Source organism: Balaenoptera physalus, assembly GCF_965194825.1.
Source record: "Balaenoptera physalus genome assembly, chromosome: 2".
In the NCBI taxonomy this organism is placed as follows: Eukaryota; Metazoa; Chordata; class Mammalia; order Artiodactyla; family Balaenopteridae; genus Balaenoptera; species Balaenoptera physalus.
Window position 1 is genome coordinate 44852009 of NC_138883.1, and position 15088 is coordinate 44867096.

The 15088-nt window shown below is 40.9% G+C and overlaps 1 protein-coding gene across 2 annotated transcripts in view; it reads right to left on the reverse strand.

The window, feature by feature from the left end:
* The window catches only part of PELI2 (pellino E3 ubiquitin protein ligase family member 2), a 209944-nt gene that overhangs the window by 143223 nt on the left and 51633 nt on the right, over positions 1-15088 (reverse strand). For both annotated transcript variants that reach the window (XM_082450460.1, XM_082450459.1), the window contains exon 2: positions 14745-14874. In XM_082450460.1, coding sequence (XP_082306586.1) covers positions 14745-14874 — 130 coding nt within the window. The remainder of the gene's footprint in view (positions 1-14744; positions 14875-15088) is intronic.

Below are 15088 nucleotides of genomic sequence, written 5' to 3' on the forward strand. Positions count from 1 at the left end.
ATCCTTGTCTTGCTCCTGATCTTACAGAACAAGCTATGGGCTTATCATATATGGCCTTTATTATGTTGAGGTACATTCCCTCTGTACTCAGTTTGTTGGGTTTTTTTAAAAATCATAAATGGATGTTCCATTTTTTGTCAAATGCTTTTTTTGCACTTATTGAGATGAACACATGGTTTTTATCCCTCATATTGTTAATGTGGTGTATCACACTGATTGATCTGCAGGTGTTGAACCATCCTTGCATCCTTGGAATAAATCTCTCTTGATCATGGTGTATGATCCTTTTAATGTACTGTTAAATTTGGTTTGTTAAAATTTTGTTGACTTTTAATTTTATATTGGAGTATAGTTGATCAACAATGTTGTGTTAGTTTCAGGTGTACAGCAAAGTGATTCAGTTATACATATACATGCATCTATTCTTTTTCAAATTCTTTTCCCATTTAGGTTGTTACATGATATTGAGTAGAGTTCCTTGTGCTATACAGTAGGTCCTTGTTGGTTATCCCTTTTAAATATAGCAGTGTGTACATGTCAATCCCAAACTCCCTAACTATCCCTCCCGCTACCCTTCCACTCCAATATAAGATAAAAAGTTTAAAAAAAAAAGACTTGATATATGATAAAGATCATACAAAAAAAAGCACCTTTTGATGTATCCAGAACCAACTGAGATAGCTTTTCCAATAGAACTGCAACAGATGCTGTAATGGGTTTCAACTCAGGGATGTTAGCAGCTTCTAATCCTTAGGTATCACCCCTTCTTCCTCTTTACTCCTCCAGGACCTCTACTTCTCCTTCTGCACCTCTGGCAAATGTACAGTCAGTTCTCTATAAGAAATTCCCTTTATTAAAAAAAAATTTTGTTGAGGATTTTTGCTTCTATGTTAATCAGGAATATTGGCATGTATTTTCCTTTGCTTGTAGTGTCCTTGTCTGGTTTTGGTATTTGGGTAATGCTAACCTTATAAAATGAGTTTGAAAGTGTCCCCTCCTCTTCAATTTTTGGAAGAATTTGAGAAGGATTGGTACTCATTCATCTTTAAACATTTGGTGGAATTCACCAGAAGTCATCTGGTCCTGGACTTTTGTTTGTTGGGAGGTTTTTGATTACTGATCCAATCTCCTTACTAGTAATTGGTCTGTTCAGATTTTCTATTTCTCCATGATTCAGGCTTGGAAGGTTTTATGTTTTTAGGAATTTATTTCTCCTAGGTTGACCAATTTGCTGGTGTATGGTTGTTCATACCAGTCTCTTGTGATCCTTTTACTTCTGTGGTATCAGTTGTAACATCTCTTTCATTTCTAATTTTGAGTCCCCTCTCTTTTTTTCTTGTTGAATCTAGCTAAAGATCTGTCTATTTTGTTTACATTTCAAAAAAAACAACTCTTAGTTTCATTAACCTTTTCTATTGTCTTTTTTGTCTCATTCATTTATTTCTGCTCTGATCTTTATTATTCCCTTTTTCTACTAACTTTGGGCTTAGTTTGTTCTTTTGCTAGTCCCTTGAGGTATAAAGATAGGCTGTTCATTTGCTGTACAGTAGTAATGAACACAACACTGTAATTCAACTATACTTCAGTAAAAAATAAATTTAAAAAAATGTTGTTCATGTTTATATTTTTTGTCAAAATAATCAAACTGTGTTTCATCCTAGAAATACAAATTATCTGTTTTAGGTTTGTATTCCTGTATATTATCAAGAGATATTCTGGACTTCAACTTTCTACTAATATTCATTTTTTATCTTCTCTGACAGATTCAGAATATTTATGTTTATGATATCTAAAAGAATAAAACTTTGCTGCCTCTTCATTTATAATAAAATAATAAAATTAATTCTTGTACTTACAAATATCAAAACACCAGGCACTACTAACTCAAGAATTGTAGTGTGGTAACAATGAAAGAGCCAAAATAAAAACTATTTAAAAGCTGTACCGGGAGAGGAGCTTCAAGACGGCGGAAGAGTAAGACACGGAGATCACCTTCCTCCCCACAAATACATCAGAAATAAATCTACGTGTGGAACAACTCCTACAGATCACCTACTGAATGCCGGCAGAAGACCTCAGACCTCCCAAAAGGCAAGTAACTCCCCACGTACCTGGGTAGGGCAAAAGAAAAAAGAAAAAACAGAGAAAAAAGAATAGGGACAGGACCTGCACCTCTGGGAGGGAGCTGTGAAGGAGGAAAGGTTTCCACACACTAGAAGCCCCTTCACTGGTGGAGACGGGGGTGGGTGTGGGGAAGGGAAGCTTCGGAGCCACGGAGGAGAGCGCAGCCACAGGGGTGCGGAGGGCAAAGCAGAGAGATTCCTGCACAGAGGACAGGTGCCGACCAGCACTCACCAGCCCAAGAGGCTTGTCTGCTCACCCACGGTGGGGGCTGCTGGGAGCTGAGGCTTGGGCTTCGGAGGTCGGATCGCAGGGAGAGGACTGGGGTTGGCGGCGTGAACACAGCCTGAAGGGGCTAGTGCGCCACAGCTGGCTGGGAGGGAGTCCAGGAAAAGGTCTGGAGCCGCCGAAGAGGCAAGAGACTTTTTCTTCCCTCTTTGTTTCCTGGTGCACGAGGAGAGAGAATTAAGAGTGCCACTTAAAGGAGCTCCAGAGACGGGCGCGAGCCGTGGCTATCAACACGGACCCCAGAGACGGGTATGAGACGCTAAGGCTGCCACTGCAGCCACCAAGAAGCCCGTGTGCAAGCACAGGTCACTCTCCACACCTCCCCTCCCGGGAGCCTGTGCCGCCCACCACTGCCAGGCTCCCGTGGTCCAGGGACGACTTCCCCGGGAGAACACACGGCGTACCTTGGGCTGCTGCAACGTCACGCAGGCCTCTGCCGCCGAAGGCTCGCCCCGCATCCGTACCCTTCCCTCCCCGCGGCCTGAGTGAGCCAGAGCCCCTGAAGCAGCTGCTCCTTTAACCCCATCCTGTCTGAGGAAGAACAGACACCCTCAGGCGACCTACACGCAGAGGTGGGGCCAAATCCACAGCCAAACCCGGGAGCTGTGCGAACAAAGAAGAGAAAGAGAAATATCTCCCAGCAGCCTCAGGAGCAGCAGACTAAATCCCCACAATCAACCTGATGTACCTGCATCTGTGGAATACCTGAATAGACAACGAATCATCTCAAATTGAGGAGGTGGACTTTGGGAGCAACGATATACATATATTTTTTCCCTTTGTCTCTTTTTGTGAGTGTGTAGGTGTATGCTTCTGTGTGTAATTTTGTCTGTATAGCTTTGCTTTTACCATTTATCCTAGGGTTCTGTCCTTTTTTTTTTTATTACTTAAAGAAATTTTATTCTTAATAATTATTTTTTATTTTAATAACTTTATTTTATTTTATCTTCTTTCTTTCTTTCTTTTTTTCCTCCCTTTTATTCTGAGCCGTGCGGAGGACAGGCTCTTGGTGCTCCAGCCAGGCGTCACGGCTATGCCACTGACGTGGGAGAGCCAAGTTCAGGACACTGGTCCACAAGAGACCTCCCAGCTCCACGTAATATCAAACGGTGAAAATCTCCCAGAGATCTCCATTTCAACGCCAAGACCCAGCTCCACTCAATGACCAGCAAGCTACAGTGCAGGACACCCTATGCCAAACAACTAGCAAGACAGGAAGAAAACCACATGCATTAGCACAGAGGCTGCCTAAAATCATAATAAGGCCACAGACACCCCAAAACACACCACCAGACGTGGACCTGCCCACCAGAAAGACAAGATCCAGCCTCATCCACCAGAACACAGGCACTAGTCCCCTCCACCAGGAAGCCTACACAACCCACTGAACCAACCTTCGCCACTGGGGACAGGCACCAAAAACAACTGGAACTAAAAATCTGCAGCCTGCGAAAAGGAGACCCCAAACACGGTAAGTTAAGCAAAATGAGAAGACAGAGAAACACACAGCAGATGAAAGACCAAGGCAAAAACCCACCAGACCTAACAAATGAAGAGGAAATACGCAGTCTACCTGAAAAAGAATTCAGAATAATGATAGTAAAGATGATCCAAAATCTTGAAAATAGAATGGAGAAAATACAATAAACATTTAAGAAGGAACTAGAAGAACTAAAGAGCAAACAAACAGTGATGAACAACACAATAAATGAAATCAGAAATTCTCTAGAACCGATCAATAGCAGAATAACTGAGGCAGAAGAAAGGATAAGTGACCTGGAAGAAAAAATAGTAGAAATAACTACTGCAGAGCAGAATGAAGAAAAAAGAATAAAAGAATGGAGGACAGTCTCAGAGACCTCTGGGACAACATTAAACGCACCAACATTCGAATTATAGGGGTTCCAGAAGAAGAAGAGAAAAAGAAAGGGACTGAGAAAATATTTGAAGAGATTATAGTTGAACACTTCCCTAATATGGGAAAGGAAATCGTTAATCAAGTCCAGGAAGCACAGAGAGTCCCATACAGAATAAATCCAAGGAGAAGCACGCCAAGACACATATTAATCAAACTATCAAAAATTAAATACAAAGATCAAATATTAAAAGCAGCAAGGGAAAAGCAACAAATAACACATAAGGGAATCCCCATAAGGTTAACAGCTGATTGTTCAGCAGAAACTCTGCAAGCCAAAAGGGAGTGGCAGAACATACTTAAAGTGAGGAAGGAGAAAAACCTACAACCAAGATTACTCTACCCAGCAAGGACCTCATTCAGATTTGACGGAGTAATTAAGACTTTTACAGACAAGCAAAAGCTAAGAGAATTCAGCACCACCAAACCAGCTTTACAACAAATGCTAAAGGAACTTCTCTAGGCAGGAAACACAAGACAAGGAAAAGGCCTATAATAATAAACCCAAAACAATTAAGAAAATGGTAATAGTAACATATATATCAATAATTACCTTAAATGTAAATGGATTAAATGCTCCAACCAAAAGACATAGATTGGCTGAATGGATACAAAAACAAGATCCGTGTATATGCTGTCTACAAGAGACGCACTTCAGACCTAGGGACACATACAGACTGAAAGTGAGGGGATGGAAAAAGATATTCCATGCAAATGGAAATCAAAAGAAAGCTGGAGTAGCAATTCTCATATCAGACAAAATAGACTTTAAAATAAAGACTTATATAAGAGACAAAGAAAGACACTACATAATGATCAAGGGATCAATCCAAGAAGAAGATATAACAATTGTAAATATTTATACATCCAACATAGGAGCACCTCAATACATAAGACAAATATTAACAGCCATAAAAGGGGAAATCGACAGTAACACAATCATAGTAGGGGATTTTAACACCCCAATTTCACCAATGGACAGATCATCCAAAATGAAAATACATAAGGAAACACAAGCTTTAAATGATACATTAAACAAGATGGACTTAATTGATATTTATAAGACATTCCATCCAAAAACAACAGAATACACATTCTTCTCAAGTGCTCATGGAACATTCTCCAGGATAGATCATATCTTGGGTCACAAATCAAGCCTTGGTAAATTTAAGAAAATTGAAATCATATCAAGTATCTTTTCCAACCACAACGCTATGAGACTAGATATCAATTACAGGAAAAAAATCTGTAAGAAATACAAACACATGGAGGCTAAACAACACACTACTTAATAACCAAGAGATCACTGAAGAAATCAAAGAGGAAATCAAAAAATACCTAGAAACAAATGACAATGAAAACACAACGACCGAAAACCTATGGGATGCAGCAAAAGCAGTTCTAAGAGGGAAGTTTATAGCAATACAATCCTACCTTAAGAAACAAGAAACATCTCAAATAAACAACCTAACCTTACACCTAAAGCAATGAGAGAAAGAAGAACAAAAGAACCCCAAAGTTAGCAGAAGGAAAGAAATCTTAAAGATCAGATCAGAAATAAATGAAAAAGAAATGAAGGAAACGATAGCAAAGATCAATAAAACTAACTGCTCGTTCCTTGAGAAGATAAACAAAATTGATAAACCATTAGCCAGACTTATCAAGAAAAAGAGGGAGAAGACTCAAATCAATAGAATTAGAAATGAAAAAGGAGAAGTAACAACTGGCACTGCAGAAATACAAAGGATGATGAGAGATTACTACAGGCAACTCTATGCCAATAAAATGGACAACCTGGAAGAAACGGACAAAGGCTTAGAAATGCACAAACTTCTGAGACTGAACCAGGAAGAAATAGAAAATATGAACAGACCAATCACAAGCACTGAAATTGAAACTGTGATTAAAAGTCTTCCAACAAACAAAAGCCCAGGACCAGATGGCTTCACAGGCAAATTCTAACAAACATTTAGAGAAGAGCTAACACCTATCCTTCTCAAACTCTTCCAAAATATGGCAGAGGGAGGAACACTCCCAAACTCATTCTATGAGGCCACCATCACTCTGATACCAAAACCAGACAAAGATGTCACAAAGAAAGAAAACTACACGCCAATATCGCTGATGAACATAGATGCAAAAATCCTCAACAAAATACTAGCAAACAGAATCCAACAGCATATTAAAAGGATCATACACTATGATCAAGTGGGATTTATCCCAGGAATGAAAGGATTCTTCAATATACGCAAATCAATCAATGTGATACACCACATTAACAAACTGAAGGAGAAAAACCATATGATCCTCTCAATAACGCAGAGAAAGCTTTCGACAAAATTCAACACCCATTTATGATAAAAACCCTCCAGAAAGTAGGCACAGAGGGAACTTTCCTCAACATAATAAAGGCCATATATGACAAACCCACAGCCAACATCGTCCTCAAAGGTGAAAAACTGAAACCAACCACTAAGATCAGGAACAAGACAAGGTTGCCTACTCTCACCACTATTACTCAACATAGTTTTGGAAGTTTTAGCCACAGCAATCAGAGAAGAAAAAGAAATAAAAGGAATCCAAATCGGAAAAGAAGAAGTAAAGCTGTCACTGTTTGCAGATGACATGATACTATACATAGAGAATCCTAAAGATGCTACCAGAAAACTACTAGAACTAATCAATGAATTTGCTAAAGTAGCAGGATACAAAATTAATGCACAGAAATCTCTTGCATTCCTATACACTAATGATGAAAAATCTGAAAGTGAAATTAAGAAAACACTCCCATTTACCACTGCAACAAAAAGAATAAAATATCTAGGAAGAAGCCTAGCTAAGGAGACAAGAGACCTGTATGCAGAAAATTATAAGACACTGATGAAAGAAATTAAAGATGATACAAATAGATGGAGACATATACCGTGTTCTTGGATTGGAAGAATCAACAGTGTGAAACTGACTCTACTACTCAAAGCAATCTACAGACTCAATGCAATCCCTATCAAACTACCACTGGCATTTTTCACAGAACTAGAACAAAAAATTTCACAATTTGTATGGAAACACAAAAGACCCCGAATAGCCAAAGCAGTCTTGAGAGAGAAAAATGGAGCTGGAGGAATCAGGCTCCTGGACTTCAGACTATACTACAAAGCTACAGTAATCAAGATAGTAGGGTACTGACACAGAAACAGAAATATAGATCAATGGAAGAGGACAGAAAGCCCAGAGATAAATCCACGCACATATGGTCACCTTATCTTTGATAAAGGAGGCAAGAATATACAGTGGAGAAAAGACAGCCTCTTCAATAAGTGGTGCTGGGAAAACTGGACAGGTACATGTAAAAGAATGAAATTAGAACACTTCCTAACACCATACACAATAATAAACTCAAAATGGATTAAAGACCTAAATGTAAGGCCAGACACCATCAAACTCTTAGAGGAAAACATAGGCAGAACACTCTATGACATAAATCACAGCAAGATCCTTTTTGACCCACCTCCTAGAGAAATGGAAATAAAAATAAAAACAAACAAATGGGACCTAATGAAACTTAAAACCTTTTGCCCAGCAAAGGAAACCATAAACAAGATGAAAAGACAACCCTCTGAATGGGAGAAAATATTTGCAAACGAAGTAACTGACAAGGATTAATCTCCAAAATTTTCAAGCAGCTCATGCAGCTCTATATTAAAAAAACAAACAACCCAATCCAAAAATGGGCAGAAGACCTATATAGACATTTCTCCAAAGAGGATATACAGATTGCCAAGAAACACATGAAAGAATGCTCAACATCATTAATCATTAGAGAAATGCAAATCAAAACTACAATGAGATATCATCTCACACCGGTCAGAATGGCCATCATCAAAAAATCTACAAACAATAAATGCTGGAGAGGGTGTGGAGAAAAGGGAACCCTCTTGCACTGTTGGTGGGAATGTAAATTGATACAGCCACTATGGAGAACAGTATGGAGGTTCCTTAAAGAACTCAAAATAGAACTACCATACGACCCAGCAATCCCACTACTGGGCATATACCCTGAGAAAACCATCATTCAAAAAGAGTCATGTACCAAAATGTTCATTGCAGCTCTATTTACAATAGCCAGGACATGGAAGCAACCGAAGTGTCCATCAACAGATGAATGGATAAAGAAGATGTGGCACATATATACAATGGAATATTAGTCAGCCATAAAAAGGAACGAAACAGTTATTTGTAGTGAGGTGGATGGACCTAGAGACTCTCATACAGAGTGAAGTAAGTCAGAAAGAGAAAAACAAATACCATATGCTAACACATATATATGGAATCTAAAAAAAAAAAAAAAATGGTCACGAAGAACCTAGGGGCAAGTCGGGAATAAAGGTGCAGACCTACTAGAGAATGGACTTGAGGATACGGGGAGGGGGAAGGGTAAGCTGCGACAAAGTGAGATTGGCATGGACATATATACACTACCAAACGTAAAATAGATAGCTAGTGGGAAGCAGCCACATAGCACAGGGAGATCAGCTCTGTGCTTTGTGACCACCTAGAGGGGTGGGATAGGGAGGGTGGGAGGGAGAGAGATGCAAGAGGGAAGAGATATGGGAACATATGTATTTGTATAGCTGATTCACTTTGTTATAAAGCAGAAACTGGCACACCATTGTAAAGCAATTATACTCCAATAAAGATGTTAAAAAGAAAAAAAAAAGCTATAGCAATTTAAAAATCTGAGGATAATGATAAACAGATGATTCTTTGCAAGAACAGAAGGCTCCAGCTTCACAATGAACGTGCAGTGGAGATATGCCACCGCTGTCTCTAAGAGACAGGCTGGACAGACAGACAGTGAGTGCTGCAAAAATAGACCCCACTAAAGCCTAGAAAATTAGCTTGAACTAATGAGTTCACACTGAAATTTGTATTATTAGTTTTTACCACTTCTCACAGTTACTATTACATTATTCACTAACTGATAAGGAAGAGTTTTAATATCTTGTCAACCAGTAGAACCATCGCAGTGCGAACAGCTTAAGAGCAGTCCTGGTTGTAACAACCACATTAAATAGCCCCAGTTTTTCTCTGAACTGTCACTCCTAGACCACTGATATTTTCCATTCTGAAATAATGCCAAATGGAACAAAGCGATATTCAATTACTTTTTTAAAGTAAAAATACCCAAAAAAGGAGATTTCCATAAAGCACAATCTAAGAAGGGAAAACCATGATGAAGAGTTTTCCACAGTAATGTTGCTAAATTTAAACCATGTTACCAGCAAAATATTTACTCATCAGGCACCATCACCATCCCCACCACAACCATCTACTGTTTACAGGTTAAATAAGAGCAAAATCATTGCCCCACATCATTAAAAAGTAAATGAACAAGCATAAATGGACTTAAATTCTCAGTCATATTCTGCCACTCCCTCTGCTAAACACCCTTCAATGTTTCCCCTTGGAAAAAAATCCAAATTCTCCAACCAGGACCCCGAGAGCTCTAGACCTCCCTGCTCGCCTGGCTAACTCCTCTTTACCCTTCAGCTCGCAGCTCACAGGCCACTTCCTCAGAGATCCTCCCCCATCCACCCAGACTAAACTCTGTGCCTCCTCTTCTCATAGCGCCTTATTCTTTTTCCGCACCATGCTTTTCAAAATATTCAGATACATGTGTATCCACGTGATTACCTATTGTTTGCCTACTCACGAGACGATTAGCTCCACGCGGACATGTTTTGGTCCCTGTAGTACATCCAATACCTAGCATGATGGCTGGCCACAGAAAAGGACTAGATAAATATACGTGGATGAATAAATTGCTAAATGCCCTATATCTGTGTACTAGACCTGCTAAAAGTAAAACAGGGCTTCAGGTTTTTCTTTTAACACCTTATATAACAGGAGAAATATCTTTGAGTATTACTATTTCAAGAGCAAATATGTACACAAATGAAGATTACACAAATCGTGATTACACAAATAGCAATTACACAACAGTGGCACATACTTGCCACCCTCATCTGACTTAGCTTGGACACGGGGACGCATGGAAGACTAACAGGGCCCATTTCCCAGCTGCCACTGCCATCAGCAAAGGGGTCTCCCTGGTCTGCCCCCAGACTGTGGCGCAGAAGGAATGACTGGGGCAGAGGGAAAAAAAGCATAGTCAAAGGCCAAGCACTCCAATTCTAACAGTGGTAACCACCCCACCCTTCCAGAGCTCACTTGCACAACTCCAGTCAAAGATGACCCTTTCATTACCAATACTGCAGAATCACAAATTTCACAGGAAAGCACTGCTGGTTCCGGTCAAACAGCCTTTGCCAAGTACTACCACACACCCTGGCCTTCTGATGGGAAATAGGGTGAGAGAGAAGGAAGATGAGAAAAACAATCTGGCAGGGCCTGGGAAGGGCCCAGAGCTAGGGACGCACAAAGAAGGGTGAGAAAGGGAATCTGGGGCGAAGTTAACACATAACTGGAAGAGCCAAGTGGGCTAACAACCGTGGCAAATAAGGACAGGCTAAAGGGCTGGATGCTCTGATGAAATCTGATAAGGAGAGTATATGTGTACACGAGTGGAGTGAACTAGAGGTTATGGTGACTTACAAGTGGCAATGGGCTATAAGGTCCACTATATCTGTGGGAAATGTGGAACAGAAGTGACAGTCCTTGAAACTGAAAGAGTTACAGCACTATGCACCTTGGATGCTCATGTTCCGTTGAATACAGCCTGGGGAGTCACAGAGACTAAGCTGGGGACGGAGTCACCGAAACACGCAGAAGGGTGATCTACAGGTCAGTGAGGGCAGGAGGAGCAGGGGAAGAGACAGCTTAGATGAATAATGTAGGGTTACAAAAGAAGAGACTGAAATGGAAACAAAATGAAATCATTTCTAATGCCATGAACTGGAAAAGATGGAAAAAGAACATATTAGTGAAAAACCAGGATTCAGTTAAGGTGAGGTAGTAGAAGGAGCATTTGAAGAAAAGGTTAAATACCTAAGAGACTTTGTCTAGGGGGCCAGCAGAGTAGGTGACAGCAGGAGCGGCAGGGCAACACGGTCCGGGGATGGGAGTTTGAGGCGGAACAGGAGGGGGGAAGGATTTGTGACTAAGGTGCTAGGTTCAGGTAGGATGACATACTATGCACAAGGCCCCCAACATACAGGTACCAAGATAAATAAGAGAAAGGCGATATGGGGTAGGTGATCAGCTCACAATAAATATGTCTGGTCCATTCATCTCCCTTGGACATGGTTGACTGACCCTGTATGGGCCTATCAGATTCTCTTTCCTGAAAATTAAAAACCTTTCAAAGTGATTGAAGGTAGTTGGAGCCACTTTATAACACTCTGGAAAGAATATCTATGTTAACTCCTGTGGATACTCTGGTTCTCTTCTCTCACAAAACCTGGTTACTCAAATTTTCCCCCGATTCTGAGAGCTGTGCCTACCCTAACCTTTAATAATGTCTCCATGCTTGCTTTGTTTGTTTTAGCCAGAATCATTTCTGTTGCTTATAACCAAAGTATCTTTCCTGATTTAACATGGCTTCTGCCCATAGCTAACTCATTTTATAAATGAGGAGGGCTTCCCTGGTGGCGCAGTGGTTGAGAATCTGCCTGCCAATGCAGGGGACATGGGTTCGAGCCCTGGTCGGGGAAGATCCCACATGCCGCGGAGCAACTGGGCCCGTGAGCCACAATTACTGAGCCTGCGCGTCTGGAGCCTGTGCTCCGCAACAAGAGAGGCCGCGATAGTGAGAGGCCCGCGCACCGCGATGAAGAGTGGCCCCCCGCTTGCCACAACTAGAGAAAGCCCTCGCACAGAAACGAAGACCCAACACAGCCATAAATAAAAATAAATAAATATAAATGAGGAAACTGAGGCCCTGAGAATGTATTTTTTTTTTTACAGGTTATAAGACCAAAACCTAGGACTTCCCTGGTGGCGCAGTGGTTAAGAATCCTCCTGCCAGTGCAGGGGACACGGGTTCGAGCCCTGGTCCGGGAAGATTCCACGTGCCACGGAGCAACTAAGCCTGTGCACCACAACTACTGAGCCTGCGCTCTAGAGCCTGTGCTCTGCAACAAGAGAAGCCACCGCAATGAGAAGCCCACGCATCGCAATGAAGAGTAGCCCTTGCTCGCCACAACTACAGAAAGCCCGTACGCAGCAATGAAGACCCAACGCAGCCAAAAATAAACACATTTATTTTTTAAAAAAGACCAAGGGCTTCCCTGGTGGCGCAGTGGTTGAGAATCTGCCTGCCAATGCAGGGGACACGGGTTCGAGCCCTGGTCTGGGAAGATCCCACATGCCGCGGAGCAACTGGGCCCGTGAGCCACAATTACTGAGCCTGTGCATCTGGAGCCTGTGCTCTGCAACAAGAGAGGCCGCGACAGTGAGAGGCCCGCGCACCGCGATGAAGAGTGGCCCCCGCTCGCCGCAATCAGAGAAAGCCCTCGCACAGAAACGAAGAACCAACACAGCCAAAAATATAATTAATTAATTAATTTAAAGGAAAAGAAAAAAGACCAAAACCCAATTGTCCCTACTATACTACTCTCAGCGATTTTTTTTTCAACAGATTTAGACAGACAGCTTCCAAAAGACTTATAATCCAAATAACGTCAGATAAAATCTAGGTATAAAGGTAAAATAGAAAAAGCTAAAACTGGAGCAGATGGAGGTGGCTAATGAGTATGGAAGAGCCATGATCTTCTAATAGTAGCTATTGGAAGATATATTTCATATTCTATTGTAACATGAAGACTGTGTAACGGAAGAGTTCTATAAATTTTTTAAAAATATCTGAAGCCATTGTATTAATATAAAATTTGGATTAAAAAAAAAAGTAAATGTAAAAAGGTACAGAGCCAGAGAAAGGAAAGATAAATATCAACATATAGACAAAATTATAAAGACCGCGTCTATAATATCAGAATATTTTTTGGCATCATCACGTGCTTAAAAACATTTGTCTTGGTATCCTTCCCCTCCAAATATTTTTGGACTATAAAACATTTCTCATACTTCCTTGACCTTCCAAGATTCTGTTGCCATTTCACTTCCTCCTTTTCTCAGAATCTTTGTAAGGCTGATTTTTTGTTTACCCTATCAAGTGTCCTTTCCTTCCTAAAACTTTCACTTTATTTCCCTTTTTCTAGCCTAAAACTTGGCCACTATGTATTATTCTTTCCTGTTTCCTTGGTGTTTGATATTTTCTCATCTAACCATTCCCTCCCTAATACAAGACAATCTGAATTGGCACATTCTCACAAACTTTTTCCGTGGCACTGCTTCAGAAAGAACAACAGGAACTTTTTATAAAAACGTTAACAAAGGTGATCTGTTGCTAAGACTGAGTATAAATACCACATATGCTTCCATGAAGCTGTTCATTTCTCTTTGAACCATGGGTTTTCAGTAAAAAATGGGTAGCAAGTCTCTTATTTATTCCACATGGTCCAAACGTATTATGATAAATAAACATGTAGAGCCAGTGCTCCATATGAAATACCTCAGGTAAATACAATTATTTTATAAAAAGGAAACTATATTACACATTAAGTAATGTATTTAATTAAAAGATAATCTAATAGACTATATCAGCCAGAATGGAAATTCAGGGTTCTCCTCCACTTATATATCAAAAAACAAATGAAATAATCATTGAAAAATGAACATTTTATATACTTCAAACTTACAAGAGGAAATATGTATCACAGACTTCTTATAGCACTTAGCTCTGTTTACTTCCAATCTTTCTAATAATTACACAAATTCAATTCCATGTACATGCAGATTATGTGAAAACACCCACTCCTTAAGTGACAGAAGGAAAACAGCAAATCTTAGTGAGGTTTATATCAAAATTTAACATAAAAACTCTCTTCAGGATAAAGAACATCATTTATCTTTCAACCATAACTATTCTAAATTGATAATATGCTGATTCCACTATATCCTAAGTCAGTGGTTCATTATGGGGTGAGGACTGGGGGACAGAAGGGAGGGGTGGGGAGGGAGGGGAGGGGAGGGGCGGGCAGGGGAGGGTGGGGGATGGGGAGGGGAGGGTGGGGGAGGGTGGGTGAGGGTGGGTGAGGGGAGGGTGGGGGAGGGTGGGGGAGGGGAGGGAACATGTGGCAAGCTCTGGAGCTACTTTTGGTTGTGTCGATGGTGGTGGCAGTTGGGGGTGGGGGCGTTGAGGTGCTACTGGCATCTAGTGGGCAGAGGCCAGGGATGCTGCGAAACATACAATGCACAGGACAGCCCTTCACGACAAAGATTATCCAGCTCAAATGGTTGAGAAACTGTCCCACAGAGAAATGAGACCGAAAGGGAAGAGCGGCTCATCAGGAGTAACCGTGAGTCACCGCCGGCCCTCTCCGTTCCAAGGAGCCCCTACCTTGGATGCCTGCGGCGTGGATATCACATGGACCGTGCTGGGTTTGACTCCGTTAGCCTTCGGCCGCTTGTAGAGAGCAAATCTGCTTTTCCTCCGGCCTCTGTCTCCATTAGGTAAAGCACCATTGTACCTATAAAGAGAGATGAGAGGGTTCATTTATTTGTAGATTTTAAAGGCCTTAAGAATAAAAGTTCAATGGCCTAAGGGAAAAGACAGGAATGCTCACAAAGACTTGCCCACTAACCGCCCCACAAAAGGGACACAAAACAGACTGTTCACAGACTTCGGCTATAATGAAATTCAAATCACTTCCAGAAACTTAATTTAAGAGTGATGTACCAAGT